The sequence below is a fragment of the Calliphora vicina genome, chromosome 4 (assembly GCF_958450345.1).
Source record: "Calliphora vicina chromosome 4, idCalVici1.1, whole genome shotgun sequence".
NCBI classification, from domain to species: Eukaryota; Metazoa; Arthropoda; class Insecta; order Diptera; family Calliphoridae; genus Calliphora; species Calliphora vicina.
Window position 1 is genome coordinate 18,903,246 of NC_088783.1, and position 15,364 is coordinate 18,918,609.

General features: G+C 28.7%; 1 protein-coding gene across 1 annotated transcript in view; it reads left to right on the forward strand.

The window, feature by feature from the left end:
• The first annotated feature begins 492 nt into the window (after nucleotides 1–492).
• RunxB (Runt related B) overlaps nucleotides 493–15,364 on the forward strand; it is an 86,835-nt gene continuing 71,963 nt past the window's right edge. The window contains exons 1-2 of the mRNA XM_065507529.1: nucleotides 493–756; nucleotides 1,129–1,345. Of these exons, the coding sequence (XP_065363601.1) occupies nucleotides 493–756; nucleotides 1,129–1,345 (481 nt within the window). The remainder of the gene's footprint in view (nucleotides 757–1,128; nucleotides 1,346–15,364) is intronic.

Below are 15,364 nucleotides of genomic sequence, written 5' to 3' on the forward strand. Positions count from 1 at the left end.
AGCACGTGCATGTGTAAAATTGAAATGATTAAACTGTAGATTTGTTTATTTTTTATTTTTTGTGATGATTCAATGCTATTATTTTGTAATTGTTACAAACAAATAAATAAAAAAAGACAGAAACAAAAAGTGAACAAAATTAATTTTTTATGGTTTAAGCTACAAAAATAAAAAATTGTGATAATGATGGTTTTAATCGCAAGTCAAAGTTTGTAATGAAAGGACGGTATTTTTTTTTTGGTGTTAAATAATAGAATAGAACAAAAGTAATAATAAAGTAAATAAATTTAAAGTTTGCTTATAAAAAATCAATATGTTTATTATAACATTTCAATAAAAACTTTGAAATTTTCTTTATATGATGTTATATTGTTTGTGTTCTTTTGTTTAAGGCTAAAAATATTATAATGCTATAATATTAAATTACTTAGAAAAGTGCTAATATTGAAAAAAATTAAGCAAAGTTTTGAAAAAAAAAAATAGAATCTAAAAATGCATATTACCAGTGAAGTGAGTTCCACCACCACCTCTACGAATCAAAGTAAAAAAGGTTCTAGCAACCGCAATTCTAACACTGAAACCAATAACAATAATTCAAATGCCACAAATAATAATAACAGCAAAGATAATGCCGCCAATAAGAAACCCGTGGATACAAGTCCTTATTTGACACCAGAAAATTTAATTGAAAGAACTGTTGATGTTCTGCTGGCCGAACATCCGGGAGAACTTGTTAAGACTGGATCACCGCATATTGTAAGTTTATAAATTTGAAAAGGGTAGACGCTGGCAAATGTTTTTTAACTGTAATTTTGGTACTTTTTGACACAAATTTATAATTTTGGTCAATTCACAAGGTCTCCTATCATGTCATATTGTCCTAATTTTTTACAATTGTTTAAAAAAGTTTTTATTGTCTTTCAAACAAAAAATATCCTAAAATATTACTACTCCCTATGCCGAACGCCTAAGAGTGGAGTCGCAGAATCATGAAATATTACGACATTATGATAATATGGCATGATAGGAGACCTTGTGTGACACCCAACAATATGATCTTTATTTTTCCTGATAACAAAATAAATTTTATTCAAATATCTTGTTTTTTACAATTCTCTCTGTTTGCAGGTCTGCACCACTTTGCCCACACATTGGCGTTCTAACAAAACGCTGCCAATTGCCTTTAAAGTCTTAGCACTGGGAGAGGTGATGGATGGTACAATTGTGACAATACGTGCCGGTAACGATGAAAACTTTTGTGGTGAATTGCGTAACTGTACGGCCGTGATGAAAAATCAAGTGGCCAAATTTAATGATTTACGTTTTGTGGGTCGTAGTGGGAGAGGTAAGTACCAGAAAAAAAATACAAAATTTCTTTGTTAAATATAAAAGAAAATGCAGGAAAAGAAATTCAAAGATTGCGGCATGATTTGCTGCCAATTAAATTTTATAAATTCTCAAGAAAAACTAAAGAACAGAAAAAGTTAGGCAAGAAATTGTCTTTGTCTAAAATGAAATCAACTGTAACAAGAAAGATTTACGTTACATTGTCACTAATGTTGCCTCAATTTAAAATGTGGTAAGAGCCCTAGACGGATTTCTAAAATCGAAAACAAGACAGTTGAAGAAACGTAAAAGAAAATGATGTTAAAATTAAATTAAATCAGCGTAACTGTTTATTTAAATCCCCGCATCATTGGCTGTTTGTTAAGTGATTTCTTTTCTTTTTTTTTAAGGGGGAGACTTTGTTCATCATATTTTTTTTTTGTATAACAATTGCTCATTAAAATTGTCTTACCTCCTCTTTGTTTCGTTACTTCCTCTTCCGCCAACAATGACCCATGTTTAAATGTTAGCCACCCTTGTTATTTTTCTTTATTCCTTCACTTTCTTAAATCATTATTATAATTCTTTTTGTCATTTTAAAGTGCCAAATAATTCCTTTAAATATTTTTTCAACAAAAAAAGGTATAATTTTTTATTTGGTTGCTTGTTTTATTTTAGCTTATTATTTGTTGAATGATTTAGAAGTTGGAAAAGTAATATAAATTTGTATAAAACTGGATTAATAAATGAAACCTTTTCGACTTAGTTTTTTTATAATAAATTTACAAAAGGCTTAGTTGGGTCAAAAAATTGTTGTATAATTTCCTTTTTTGGGATTTTTTTTTTAATTTTTTAACGCTTCTTTTTGGTAATTTAAATCCTTGTTTATATGTTAATTTATCGGGATTATTTAGTCAATCTTTAATGGAATTTTTCTGAAATAAATATTTACATTATTAACAATTATAAGGTTTAAGCAGACAAAGGAAAGTTAAGTTATATGAGTAAAATTTATATAAAGGGGGAGGATTAGTGTATAATACTAATTCTCAAATGCTGACAAAGGGCTCAAATGCCAGCAAAATGCCGAATGTAAAATGAAGTTTGATTGATTGAAAGTCAAGCGAATCGGTTTAAAGTCTACATTATAGAATAAAATATACATAGAAGCGTTACTGAAAGACAAACAACCTATGTCTGTTATCAAAAACCTAAGTCTTGTAGTGACAAATTACATGTAATTCAATGTATTCGGTATTTAAGAGCGTTCTTCATCGATCGAAACAAATAGTAGTCGGACGGGGCAAGGTCTGGCCTATAAAGCGGGTGAGGCAAAACTTCCCAACCACTACTTTCTAAATAGTTTTCAACAGGTATTTCAACATGTGGCCGAGTGTTGTCATGATGGAATATTAAAGCTGAATTCACCCATGAGTTTCAGAAACATAATTTGTTCGGATTTTTTTTACATGTAGTTTGACATTCTATTTTTGAGAGAGACTTCAAACTACATATAAAAAAATTGTTCCGAACGAAAAATGTTTCAGAAACTCATGGGTGAATTCAGCTTAAGGCTTTATGTCTGGCCGCATATTTTTTTACAAGTAAATTTTAGTACAATTACAAAATCAGGTACCAAGTCAGCGTTTTTGAGCGGCGGTTACCAATTGAATGTTATTGGATGAATTCCAATAAATAAGTTTATTATTATTTTTTATATTATATTTATATTTTTTTATTTGTAATGACCTGGGAAACCAAAATATGCAAATGCATGTTTTTTCTGGTGAGTCTAATAGGCACATGGATAATATATTTACACGTTTCAAAACTATTTAAGAATTTTGGCATCGATTTGGTAGTGCATATTTTTTCATATTTTACCCTTAAATGCATATTTTTGCATATATTTGTTTTAAGAGCATATTTATGTCATATTTTTGCGTTTTAGAGCACATTTTACTGTTTAATAGCATATTTTGACTTTATCAAAAACAAATTTTGTCTTACTTATTTTTCGCTGTTGTTTTACAGGTTTTTACTTCCTTTGTTTAAAATTCAAAATTGAAAAATATATGGTTTTTTTGATATAAAATAAGCACTATTTTAATAATAGCGCCATCTAAATATCAAATTTTAGTTCCAATTCAAACTTAACCGTTCTAAGTGTTAAAGAAATATTATCTTGTAAATTTACTCATATAACATCAATTGATGTCGAAAGAACATTTTCTATGTATAAAAATGTTTTCAGATCCAATCAATATATATAAAAATGCAATGGTCCATGTATGTAATGGCATCACGTGACAACGGCTGGAGCGATTTGGCAGATTTTTTTTTGAGTCCAGACAACTGTAATTAAAAAGCTCCCTAAAGTGTGCAGTACAAATTTAGATATTTTATTTACAAATAAATAAGAACAGGCAGGTGTATATGGGTTGGAGAAACTTGAAGAACTATCATTAGTAAATGCTACCGGGTGAAGTCGGGGTAGCAACTAGTATTTATATAAAATATCATCAACAAATACCTCTCGAAACCTTTTCATAACTTAAGTTCCAATTGTTTTTATGTTGTATTTATTTTTTGTTATACTTGTTTTAGTTATTGTTATTTTTTTTGTTTATATTATGTTACTTTACCTTTTTAGAAATGAATTGTATTGATTTTTTTAAATAAAATTATATATTTTGGTTAAAAATTATATAAAAGTTTGTTTTTTAAGAGCATATTTTTTAAATTTAAGAGCATATTTTAAAGTTTTTACTGCATATTTAAAGCGCTTAAAACGTTTTTTTAGAGCATATTTCCGGTTTCCCTGGTAATGACACAACAAAATGAAGGTTTTTAAAATTTTTTGAAATAAAAATAGTTGATCCGTATGCATTTTCATCTGCTGATGTCTTTATAGTACTTTCTGGATTATTAATATCCTCAAAAATCTCTATCAGTTGATTAGAGTCACATTATTGTACTTGTCATAATATCTTACTGTTATTGCAAGAATGTTCATGTTCATGTGTTTTTGGTTAAGTCATTAAATTTTTGATAAATTTTCGTAAATAAAAATAACAGATCCTTATGTAGTTTTGTTCGTTTATTTCTACAACCTCTTGTTTTTAATTTTAAAAATAATTTTTATGTCAAATTTATCATTAAGAACATAATGGATATCAAAAGATATTGTTAGTGAGAAGAAAGGTGAAAGATTTTACCAAAAATTATGAGTAATAGAGGAACGATATCAAGGAAGATGGGACCACTATATGATGGCAGATTACTGCTGGAATCTTTGTGGAGATCTTAAGCTGGCTCTTTATTCAAGAAAATCCTTTAAAGAACATTTTAAACGTACTCACATTGTCTTTATAAAATATATTTTGTAAAAATATTCGGTATTTTGCGGTATTTTTACAAATTTTTAGTTTTTTTTTTGAAACATTTGTACAATATAAATGTAATCAAAGTATAGGCTATTGTTAGCCACAACCGTTTTCCATCTTTCTGGCAGTATATGGATTCCGATTCAAAAGGCCTGCTTATATTTTGAGGCCAAGAATGAATCAATCCTTAAGGCTTCAATGAATCCTGATGCTCGCAAACGTTTGGAAATTGCTGTTTGAGTAGCTCCAAATGATATTGCAAGCTCTTATTGAGTTTGACAACAATCTTCAGGAGAAATGCCTTCAATTCTTGGTCTTCAAACTATTTTGGCTGGCCTGCGCGATATTTGTTTTCCGTATCACAATCGCTATTTCTAAACCACAAAAACCATCTCTTTAGGCAGCAAACAAAACTTAGTTGTTTACACTATAATGATCAATATAGAGTTTTAAACAAATTCAGATTAAAGAAAATAATCATTTAACTTTAATAAAATGTGACCATATCTCGCGTGCTTTTGCGTTGATTTTCAGTGGTGTCAATTACCCCCTCCTATGAGGGTTCCTGTTTACATAAAGCGTTAAAACTATTAACGGTCCCAAAATCAGTGAACCAATTCCGTGACCAGGAGGGCTTTATGTAATTCGATTCGAATGAAAACATTTTAGAATTTTCATGTATAAGCATACAAAGTCAAATAATTTTAATTTCGCTTTGAACTACAGAATATTTAATAAAATAGTTGAGGATAACGAAACGAATAAATGTAATTAAAGAGAGTATGTTTAATTTTGGTATTGTATAACTTTAACAATGGTTACATAGATTTTAATTTGTAAAATTGGATTCAGTCAAAAAAAATTAAAACGTGGAAATCAGTTTTAAAATTGTTCATAAAGCATCAGTAGAACTATTTCAAGGTGTGACGACTTCAAAAATAAAAAGATTTTGATTAAAGAACTGTCTGCATAGCAATTTTAAATAAAGCTCTGAAAGCTTATCTAGCTAGATCTTCTCCTAAATATGAAAATTTCATACAAAAGTCATTGGTCCTACAGCCATATTCGAAATTAATTTTAAATGAAATGTATAAATATTCAATTATCGAATCACAACAGAAAAATCCCTCCAATATTTAATTTAATCTAGAATATTCGATTATGTGTTAGAAAAATTTAATAATTCAACACCCTCACGCCAAACCCCCACATTATATTCTCTAATACAAGTACAAATATTTAAATGAGAAAAAATATGCAAAAAATTCATAATATTTATGCACGCATACATACAAATTAGTAATATATCCGTATAAATTAGGCTGGCACCATAAAAAGTAAGCAAATGTTTCCAATAGAATTAAAGTTCAATTTAAAAATAAAATACCGGGTACCAAAACTGTTGATCTGTCGTCAGTATTTGGTGAGTTAGGTTTTTATGATTTTTTCATATTTTTCGCAAAGGAATCGTATGAAATTCTGATATCACGAGAAAGGTATTTGAAAGATGCTTTTAATGACGTATCAGAAATTCGTGTAATTTTATAAAAAATATTCGAACTTTTGTACAGAATTTTGATTAGTGATCTGCTAAAAACGGACTTAACTTTAATTTTAGTAGGAAATATCGATATTTTTCCTGCCCTAATATACTATATTCTGCCATATATACATACAAGATTATGTGTAATGTAAATAGATGTATGTATGTATGTTTGTATGTATTCAGTATTTGTTCTTTGCCACCAAATAAGCTCTTCAGCATATGAGTAAATATTTTCTAATGGTGCTAAAGAATTTATATGAATATATTCCATGAATGTGTGTAATACTTATGTACATAAGTGTATTTGTATGTAATGAATTCGTGACTACAATTAAATTCCTTCGATTTTCAGCAACATGCGAAAGAACATTCCACACACAAGTAATTTCGAAATTGGATACTGTTTGCTATGAAATGAAGCTAAAACAAGAAAGAAAAAAAATCTTATATAATTTTTATTGAATCCTATTTGCTGGTAAAAGTGTGGGTTTACATACATATGTATGGATGTGTGTGGAGAAAAAAATAAAATGCAAATTTAATTATATGAATATTTGTCTTTTATCAAAAATGTTTGTTTGTCTGTTAGAAATTAATACCAGCAAAGCAAGAAAACAAAGAATCTAATCAAATTTTCTTTTATTTAAAGAGGTTTTCAGAAAATTATACAATACATGTATTTACACAAAAACATATTTACAAATTTATATATGATTTGAAATCAAAATATCTTGTCATTTAGATGATAAATTAAATTACTTTGATATTAAAATGATTGAATGGAAGATGATTCTTGTACTTAAGTTAATTTCAGATTATTTTTGTAATAAAAACTGTATTGTTTTCTATGTTATGTTCTTAATTGTATTTTTTTATTATTTATAATAAGTTATCAGAGGAATTCTGAAAATATAATAGCTGTCATTATTTACTAATGACTTTTTGTTACATTTGTTACATGCTTTTATATAGAAACATTTGTACAATATACATTTATTCAAAGTATTTTCCATTGTTAGCTATGACCTTTTCCCATATTTCTGACAACATCTCGCACTGGTTCTTCTAAAGAGTGTCAACTCAAAATTTTAAAATGTTCAGTAGAAGCAAAAAACTACTTTTTTTCAATATATTACAATGAAACAACTGTACGGATACAACTGTATTTTTTGGCGAAAGAGTAGAGAAAATGATAGCAGATTTTTACAGTGGGTAGATATGACCACTGTACATCGATTTCTTGCAAAAAGTGAAAATTTCAAAATTTTGAGTTGACGCTCTTTAAAGTAACCAGTGCGATATGTATTCCGAGCCAAAAGAACTGCAAGAACGAATCAAGCCAATTTCGGATACTCTGTTGTGAATTGAAGCCTATCTCATAGAGAGCATTCTGCAACGATCGAAGCAAATAGTAGTCGGACGGAAGCAATACTTTCAACCACTTCTTTCTAAATAGTTTTTAATAGGTGTGTCTGAGTGTTGTCAGAGTGTGTTCAGCAGCTCATACCGTATACAGAGAATTACTTTAGAGCCATGGATATTTGGCTTTGCGTCGATTCGGCTTGATGGCCGGTCTTCACATACGATATCTTATGCTTCGGTTAATGTAATAAGTGTTATTAACTTGTCTTGATTTTATTTAAAAAAAACCTACGTAGGCTCGCCATATCTAAAAACCAAAAATAGATCGAGTAGATTTTAAAAAAATAAATAAACCCAAATATCTCTTGAACTAAAAGAGATAACTTACATATTTATGCATATTTTTTGTAGACCTCCTTAAGGACTATTTATATTTCAAACTTCAGTTCATTCGAATCATTCTTGGATTTTTTGGCGATTTTTTTAAAAAATGTGGGACCCGGGATGGTAATTTTGCTAATTAAGCGTAAAGGGCTTTATTTACAACTTTGGCATCTTTAGTAGGGTATTCATTCGACTAATGATCGTTCGATTAATCGAATAATTTCATAAGAATAATTATTCGAACAATTTAAAAATGGCCATTTTCGAATAACGAATAATTCGAACTATTTTATGTAGAATAATCGAATAAAACGAATAAATGTTCATATACAGTGACGGACAATACAATAGAATCACTACATATGAATTCGATTAAAGCGGTAAAACTACAAAATTTGATTTCAAAATTTAAAAGTTGTTCATTATATATTAATGCTCATAACGTAAACAATAAATAGAAAAAAATAAAATAAAAAAATAACACATTCTTATGTTAAAAACGATGTCAAATCTAAAAGACTAAATAAAATATGCGACATTCAAATAGAATCAATCAGTCTTAAAATGATTAAAAATAAAAAATCATCATAAGAATTCGTTGTTTTCTTAATATTTTGTTGCATACCAATTATTTCTAATAACAGCATCAAATCTTTTGGGGATTGAATTTAACAAACTTTCGCATGTAGATCGGGAAATTGCATACCATTTTTCTTGAATTTTCTTCCAAAGTTCTTCCTTGTTTTTCAATTTTTCAGGTCCGAGTTTGTCTTTTACTATTTTCCATAGTATTTAAGTCTGGTTATAGAGACGGATATTCCATAACATGAATTTGTTATATAAAAACCATTTTTTGGCAAGACCTGACGTGTGCTTTGGGTCATTATCTTGCTGGAAGAGCCATTTTAAGGGCATATTCCATTCTGCATGTGGCTTTATAACATTCTCCAAAATATTTACATACAAGTACTTATCCATATTTTCTTTAATCCAATAAATTGGATTAACGCAATACCAAGAAAAGCATCCCCATATAATAATATTTCCCCAACCATGTTTAAACGTTTTTGGTTTTTGTCATTTTTTGGACGTCTAACCCATGTCTTATCATCACTACCAATTAAATGAATGGTCGTTTCGTCCGTCCACAACACATTTTGCCACTTTTTTATATTTTCTGGCCCACACCAATCATTATGATTGCTCCTGGTTTTAAATGAAATATTGGTAGTGATTCTATTGTAATGTCCGTCACTGTATATTTAAATTTATTAAATTGCTTAAAATTTGTCATAATTTCAAATGTAAATAAGTAATAATGACTCACAAAAATTGTATTGTTTCTGAAATTCGACGAATAACTAAAGACAAAGGGACTTTCAATCACTGTAGATGAATGTTCCGATAGCTCCTTCTATAAATATATAAATATTACTTCAAGAAGTTACAATTCTAAAAACAAATCTTTCAAAATTTTTAACTCAGAACTTGAATCAATGAAAATAAAAGGTACGGAATAAAATATTTGTTATTTGGCTGGCGAAATATTAGAAGAATCGCAATTAATAATCAAAATATATAAATATTGAGGATGACATTTATAATGATAACGTTAAAATAGACAAAGGCTATGATCTTAATATATATATAAGTGATGTTATTAACCGCGTAGTAAGTGTTGCAAAATATTTAATAAATCGAATGATAAAAACAAATACATATTGCAAACTAACGTTTTGTTGCAAGAAAAGTTCGTCTTATTCATAATTTTGAACATCGTTGAAGATCTTTGTCCAACATGGTAATAAACTTTTTGCGTATTTGTAAATGCGTCAATCCAGCACTGCATGCACTTCAAATTAGCCACGTTTACTGACAATGTTGTCAAACTTTGGACAGATTCCATTTATTGTGTAATTCCCCAAGACCACTTTATTAAGACAAGATTCGGCAACGTAGCTTGATGTATAATACAATTTGTTATAAATAATTTAGAAATAGTGAATAATTAATTTACTAAAGAATTAGTTACTCAATTTAAAACCCGAATTAATGAACGACATTAAACAGTTCTTAATACGTTTATATTGTATTTGAATTCAGGATCATGTCCAACTAGCTCAAATTTTTTAAAGCATAGCTCTAAAACGGAAACTAAAGTCAATTGTTTTGTAGATTGTTCGGGAGTTAATCTGACCAGAATATTTCTATTGAAAATTTAATGATGGACTTTGTTTTCGAATATTTTTTAACATTATCAATACTTGAATTTTTAACTTTAATGTTATTTTTTGTTTTTCTTTAACAATAAAATATTAAAAAACCGACATCAAAACTTCAGTCTTTACTTTTTAAAAAAAAAATTTAAATTATTCGAATAATTCGATTAATTTTAAACGTGTGATCGAATTATTCGAACAAGTTAAAATATCTTATTCGAATTATTCGAACAAGAGAAAAATCGAATAATTCGAATATCCTAATCTTTAGTGACCTTCACTGAAATTTTCCGGAAAAAAATTTCGTTGAATATTTTATTCCTTTTTGAAAGGACTTTTTTGATTTTCTCGAAAAAAGGTCAAATTGACCCCTAAAGAGAGGATCTGCCACAAAAATGATCTCCATAAAATTCCACAATATAACTCTGGCAATAAGAATTCTCTCAGATATTAGTCAAAAAATTAAAAAATTTAAAGATTGACCCACTGTAAAAAAATATTCAGACCAGCTGGACTATAAGTTTACTCTACAAGAATGATCTACTCAACGTGCTCTTTTAGAATTATAGGGTCGCTATGCTGTTCCAATCAAAAAGTCTCAATTTGTTGGACAGCGTAATTACTTATTACATTAAACAATGGTACTTATTTATTGTATTTAACTTTTAATAACTTACAACAGGTAAAAATTCCCTTTCAATTTAATTTTTAAATTTTATTTTAACGAATAGGAAAACTTTCAGAACTCCCCAAAGCACATTGTAAATTTGACCAAATAATAAATACTTTTTTAATAAACACACTCCAAAAAAAACTTTGGAAAAGTTTGTCTTTAAAAACATTTTCTTAATGTTTCCTTAAGATTGTTAGCAATCATCAGAAATTCTGTTCGACTGCTCGTTTTTTAAATAAAAATCAAATAAATGCTACTTTTTCAAGTGGCCACCTTGTAAACTCCCAAAACCCAAAGTAAATTTTCAGATAAAAATAATGAAATTCAAATAAAATATACACAAGGAATTTTGTTACACAACAGAAAGAAATAAAGAAAAAAGAAAATAAAGAACATAATCACAGACACAAATAAAGAAAATAATGAAGAATATTAAATTTTTAATGATGTTTAATGGATGGCGGAAGCTAAAAAAAATACAGAGAAAAAAGAAAAATCACAAACAAAACAAAAAAAAAGAAATAAATTTTTCTATAACATTAAATGCAAAACAGGAAGCTAGAAAAAACTGCGATGGGGAGCAGAAGAGAAAATGAAAATAAATAAACAAGGATGTTAAGAAAAATACGGTGAAAATCAAAAAGGAAAGAAAGGAATAAGTAAACAGGAAATCAACTTAAGTAGCAGGTGTGTTTAAAGTGGTTGTTAAAATAAACTTTCTATTTTTAAAGAAAGTTGTGTTTTTTTGCTTTCGTTTCCCTTTTTCGATTAGTAAATGATGATAATTTAATAAAGACTTTTTTTATTTTTTCTTCGTTTTACTTTTCCCTGTCTTGCTATTACTCGATTTTGGCCATTTATTTTATGTTAAACTCAAATTAATCCGCATTATGCTGTTTCTGTTTTTATATGAAATGCATTTGCATTTTACATTATTTGATCACTTGAGTGCAGACATTATTAATACCAAATAGTCAAAATGCAAAACATTTTCTAATTACAGTTTAAAATAATTCATACACTTACAAACAAAAACATATATTCTAATGTAAGCAGCACATGCACACACACTTATTTTCCATCTTCAGGTTCTAATTTTGTTTAATATCCTTGTCCAAAGTCCTACTACACAACATGTAGTTAATTAACATATCTTTGTATGAGCAAATATATACACAGAGAAGTTGAAAATAAGAGCAGAACTTTAAAACCTTCTTCCTTTTTTAAAGTCCTTTCATATCTTTTTAAAGTCCTTTCATATCTTTTTTATATCCACCACCCAAAAAATATGGTTTATTGATTCTGTCATTCCATTTGTAAGACATCGATATATATGTATCTGTGGACTTTTGACTAAACAGCTTATGTGTAATTTTAAAATTTTTAGGATTGCGTACAAACTGTTGAATGGATCGATACTATGCACTATGCACGAAATTAACACTTTTTTTTCTGTCAAGAGGGGCACCCAGAGGCTTAAACTAATTCGGGTACGCTGAATTCAATGGTGCTAACCGCTTTTTAGGTATATTCGCGTAACTCAAAAGCCGTTTAGTTTATTGAATAAACTGAAAAAACGAAATTCCCCAATGAAATTACCTTCAAGTAAAGCTTAATATGTTTGCAATCTTCGCAGTCGTTTTAGAAATATAAATTTTTGGTTTTTAAAACGGCATTAAAAATTGAAAATGCATATACGCTCTTAATTTTTTTTACACATGTAGAATACGAAGTTCCAAATAAAACAAGCTCTAAATAATTAAAATCTGGCCACTACTTTTCATTCTATTCACAAAAAATAATACAAATATCCCCTAATATACTGTCAAAATATATCTCATAGTAATTAGCTACATCGGTATAGAAAGAAAGGTGTGGGCAGGGGTCCCCAAAGTAGAACTCGGGTATGATCAATTTTTAAAACGATCTTATTTCATCGTTTGTGTTAAGATTTCAAAAACCTTAGACATATAGAAACTAATTACAAATGTATATGTCAAACAAAAAAATAATTGTTTACAAATCGTGACTAACTAAAATGTTATATTTTCCAATTTTTAATGCCGTTTTAAAACAAAAAATTTCGAAATTTTTCTAAAAAAAAATTTATATTTCTAAAGTGACTGCGAAGATTAAAAACATGTCAAGATTTGCTTAAAGGTAATTTTGTTGCGGTATATCGGATATCTGGCTTTGGTGTCGATTGGGCTTGTTGGCAGGGCTTCACATACAATCACTTACGCTCCGGGTTATTGCAATGGATCAGTTTTTACATGCAAAATCGTGTTTCAAGGTCTCTCGGCTTTAATTCGTATGGTATCCAATTTCCCAGCTTTTGTATGAATCCTGTTGCTTTGAAATTGCTGCTTGAGTAGCTCCCAATGATTTCGCAAACACTTGTTGAGTTTAACAGCAATCTTTATGGAGTAATGCCTCCAATTGTTGGTCTTTAAACTTTTTTGGCTGGCCTGGCAGATATTTGTCTTCCGTGTCAAAATCAGCCAACCATCTCTTGCACATTGTTACATTCACCATTAGTTTTAGTGATCAATTGTGAGCTTCGCATGACGTATTGTTGGTAAAAAATTCATTAAAAGATACTTTTTATACGCTACACCACCATAGTTGGAAGGGTATATTGGGTTAGTGCTGATGTTTGTAACATACCAAAAATACTGTCTCAACACCCACCTTAAAGTATACCAATCTGCTCAGGAACACTTTCTGAGTCGATTTAGCAATGTCCGTCCGTCTGTCCGTCCAAACTACAGGTCGCAATTTCAAAGATATCGATTAAATTTGGTACAAGCTTCTCTAATGTCTCAAGGACGAAGCCTATTGAATTTGGTTAGAACCAAATTATGCAAAAATAAGTTTTATGTAAGTCAAACTCGCCTCACCAAATTTTGTGATGATCGGTTCACAATTAGTTATAGCTACCATATAGGCCCATTTCCGAAAATAACATAAATCTCTTAAAAATATTGGTATTCTAATAAAACTCAACTCAAATAATTTATATATATATACAAAAGTCATGTCACTAAATTTTACAACGATGGGTCCATAATTAGTCATAGCTTCCATATAATGCCCACTTCCGAAAATCATTTTAACGAGTGTAGATTTCTTAAAAATTTTGGTATTCAAATTAAATTCAACACAAATAGATTTCGTATATGCAGAAGTCATGCCATCTAATTTGTTTGCGATTGGTCCATAATTATGATGGTGTAGGGTATCATATGGTCGGGCTTGACCGACCATACTTTCTTACTTGTTTCTTTTATCAAATGGAAATTTATCTCTTTCTGAAATAGAACATTCCTCAAATTTCATTTATTCTTTAAGGTACTTTTTCAAAGATATTTTTTCTTATATCAAATGGTACATTTTTCAGTTATCAAATGGTAACTTTTATTTTCCACATGTGTTTCTGAGTAGTTAGCCCTTCGCTACAAACATTTTTTTATTGTAAATTTGTTTAATCACTCTAAATTTTAAGCTATTTTTTGATAAAATAATATTTTTACTGGAATTTTTTTTTATTACTCTTTTAAATACATAGCATTTAATATTGTTTTTATGTTTTCGAAATAAAAGTGAAGAGATTATTTTCAAACGCGCTTTTTTATTGATATCAATTTTATACATTGCGACTAGTCTCGATTGAAAATGATTGCGACTAACTGAGGTTTAATACTAGTTTTTCTTTCTTCTGATGCTATCATTTTTTTAAATTAATAAAAATAATTTAATCGTCAGCTGGTATAGTCTTGGTGAATTAAGAATTAAGAATATTTGCCAATTGTACTTTTTTGATTTTTATAAATTTGGTGGAAATAGACTCATTATAAAGCTCATATGTTTCTCAGAGTGTACGACTATAATCCGGTGCCCCTCTCACAAGAATCTATATTTTTTAAACTTCCAAAATATACTGACTTCCAACTATGTTTTACATGTAAGGTAAAATTGTTCAAGTTCTAGATATGATTGAGACTTAAAAGTATGTGACAAATCTTTGACAGTGTCTTTTTAAACCCAGTATATATTTGTTTGTCATTCCGTTTGTTATTGATACAATATTTACAACCATATATTGATATATGTCCGTATGTCCATCAGTTATTTTTCAAACCCAAATCTTTTATGAGTACATTAGATATACACCTGGAAATTTCAGTAGTGAAAAAGCAAAAGAACCTCGATTTTTGGAAATATATTTAGCTATAACTTAAATACTTTCGTAGTATATGAAATCAGAGGTCTTTCGAATGAATTTTTCTATCTCTTACTTGTTTAAAAAATTAATTCGAATTTGTTTCAGTAACAAATCGTGCCTTTTCTATTCTAATACAATTTGAATTATTTGATTTCCTAATAATAAACTTTGCTACAATCATCACCACCACTGTACACAGTGCAATAGTACAATTTTATTTTTTTAATTGTCCTCATTCTCTGT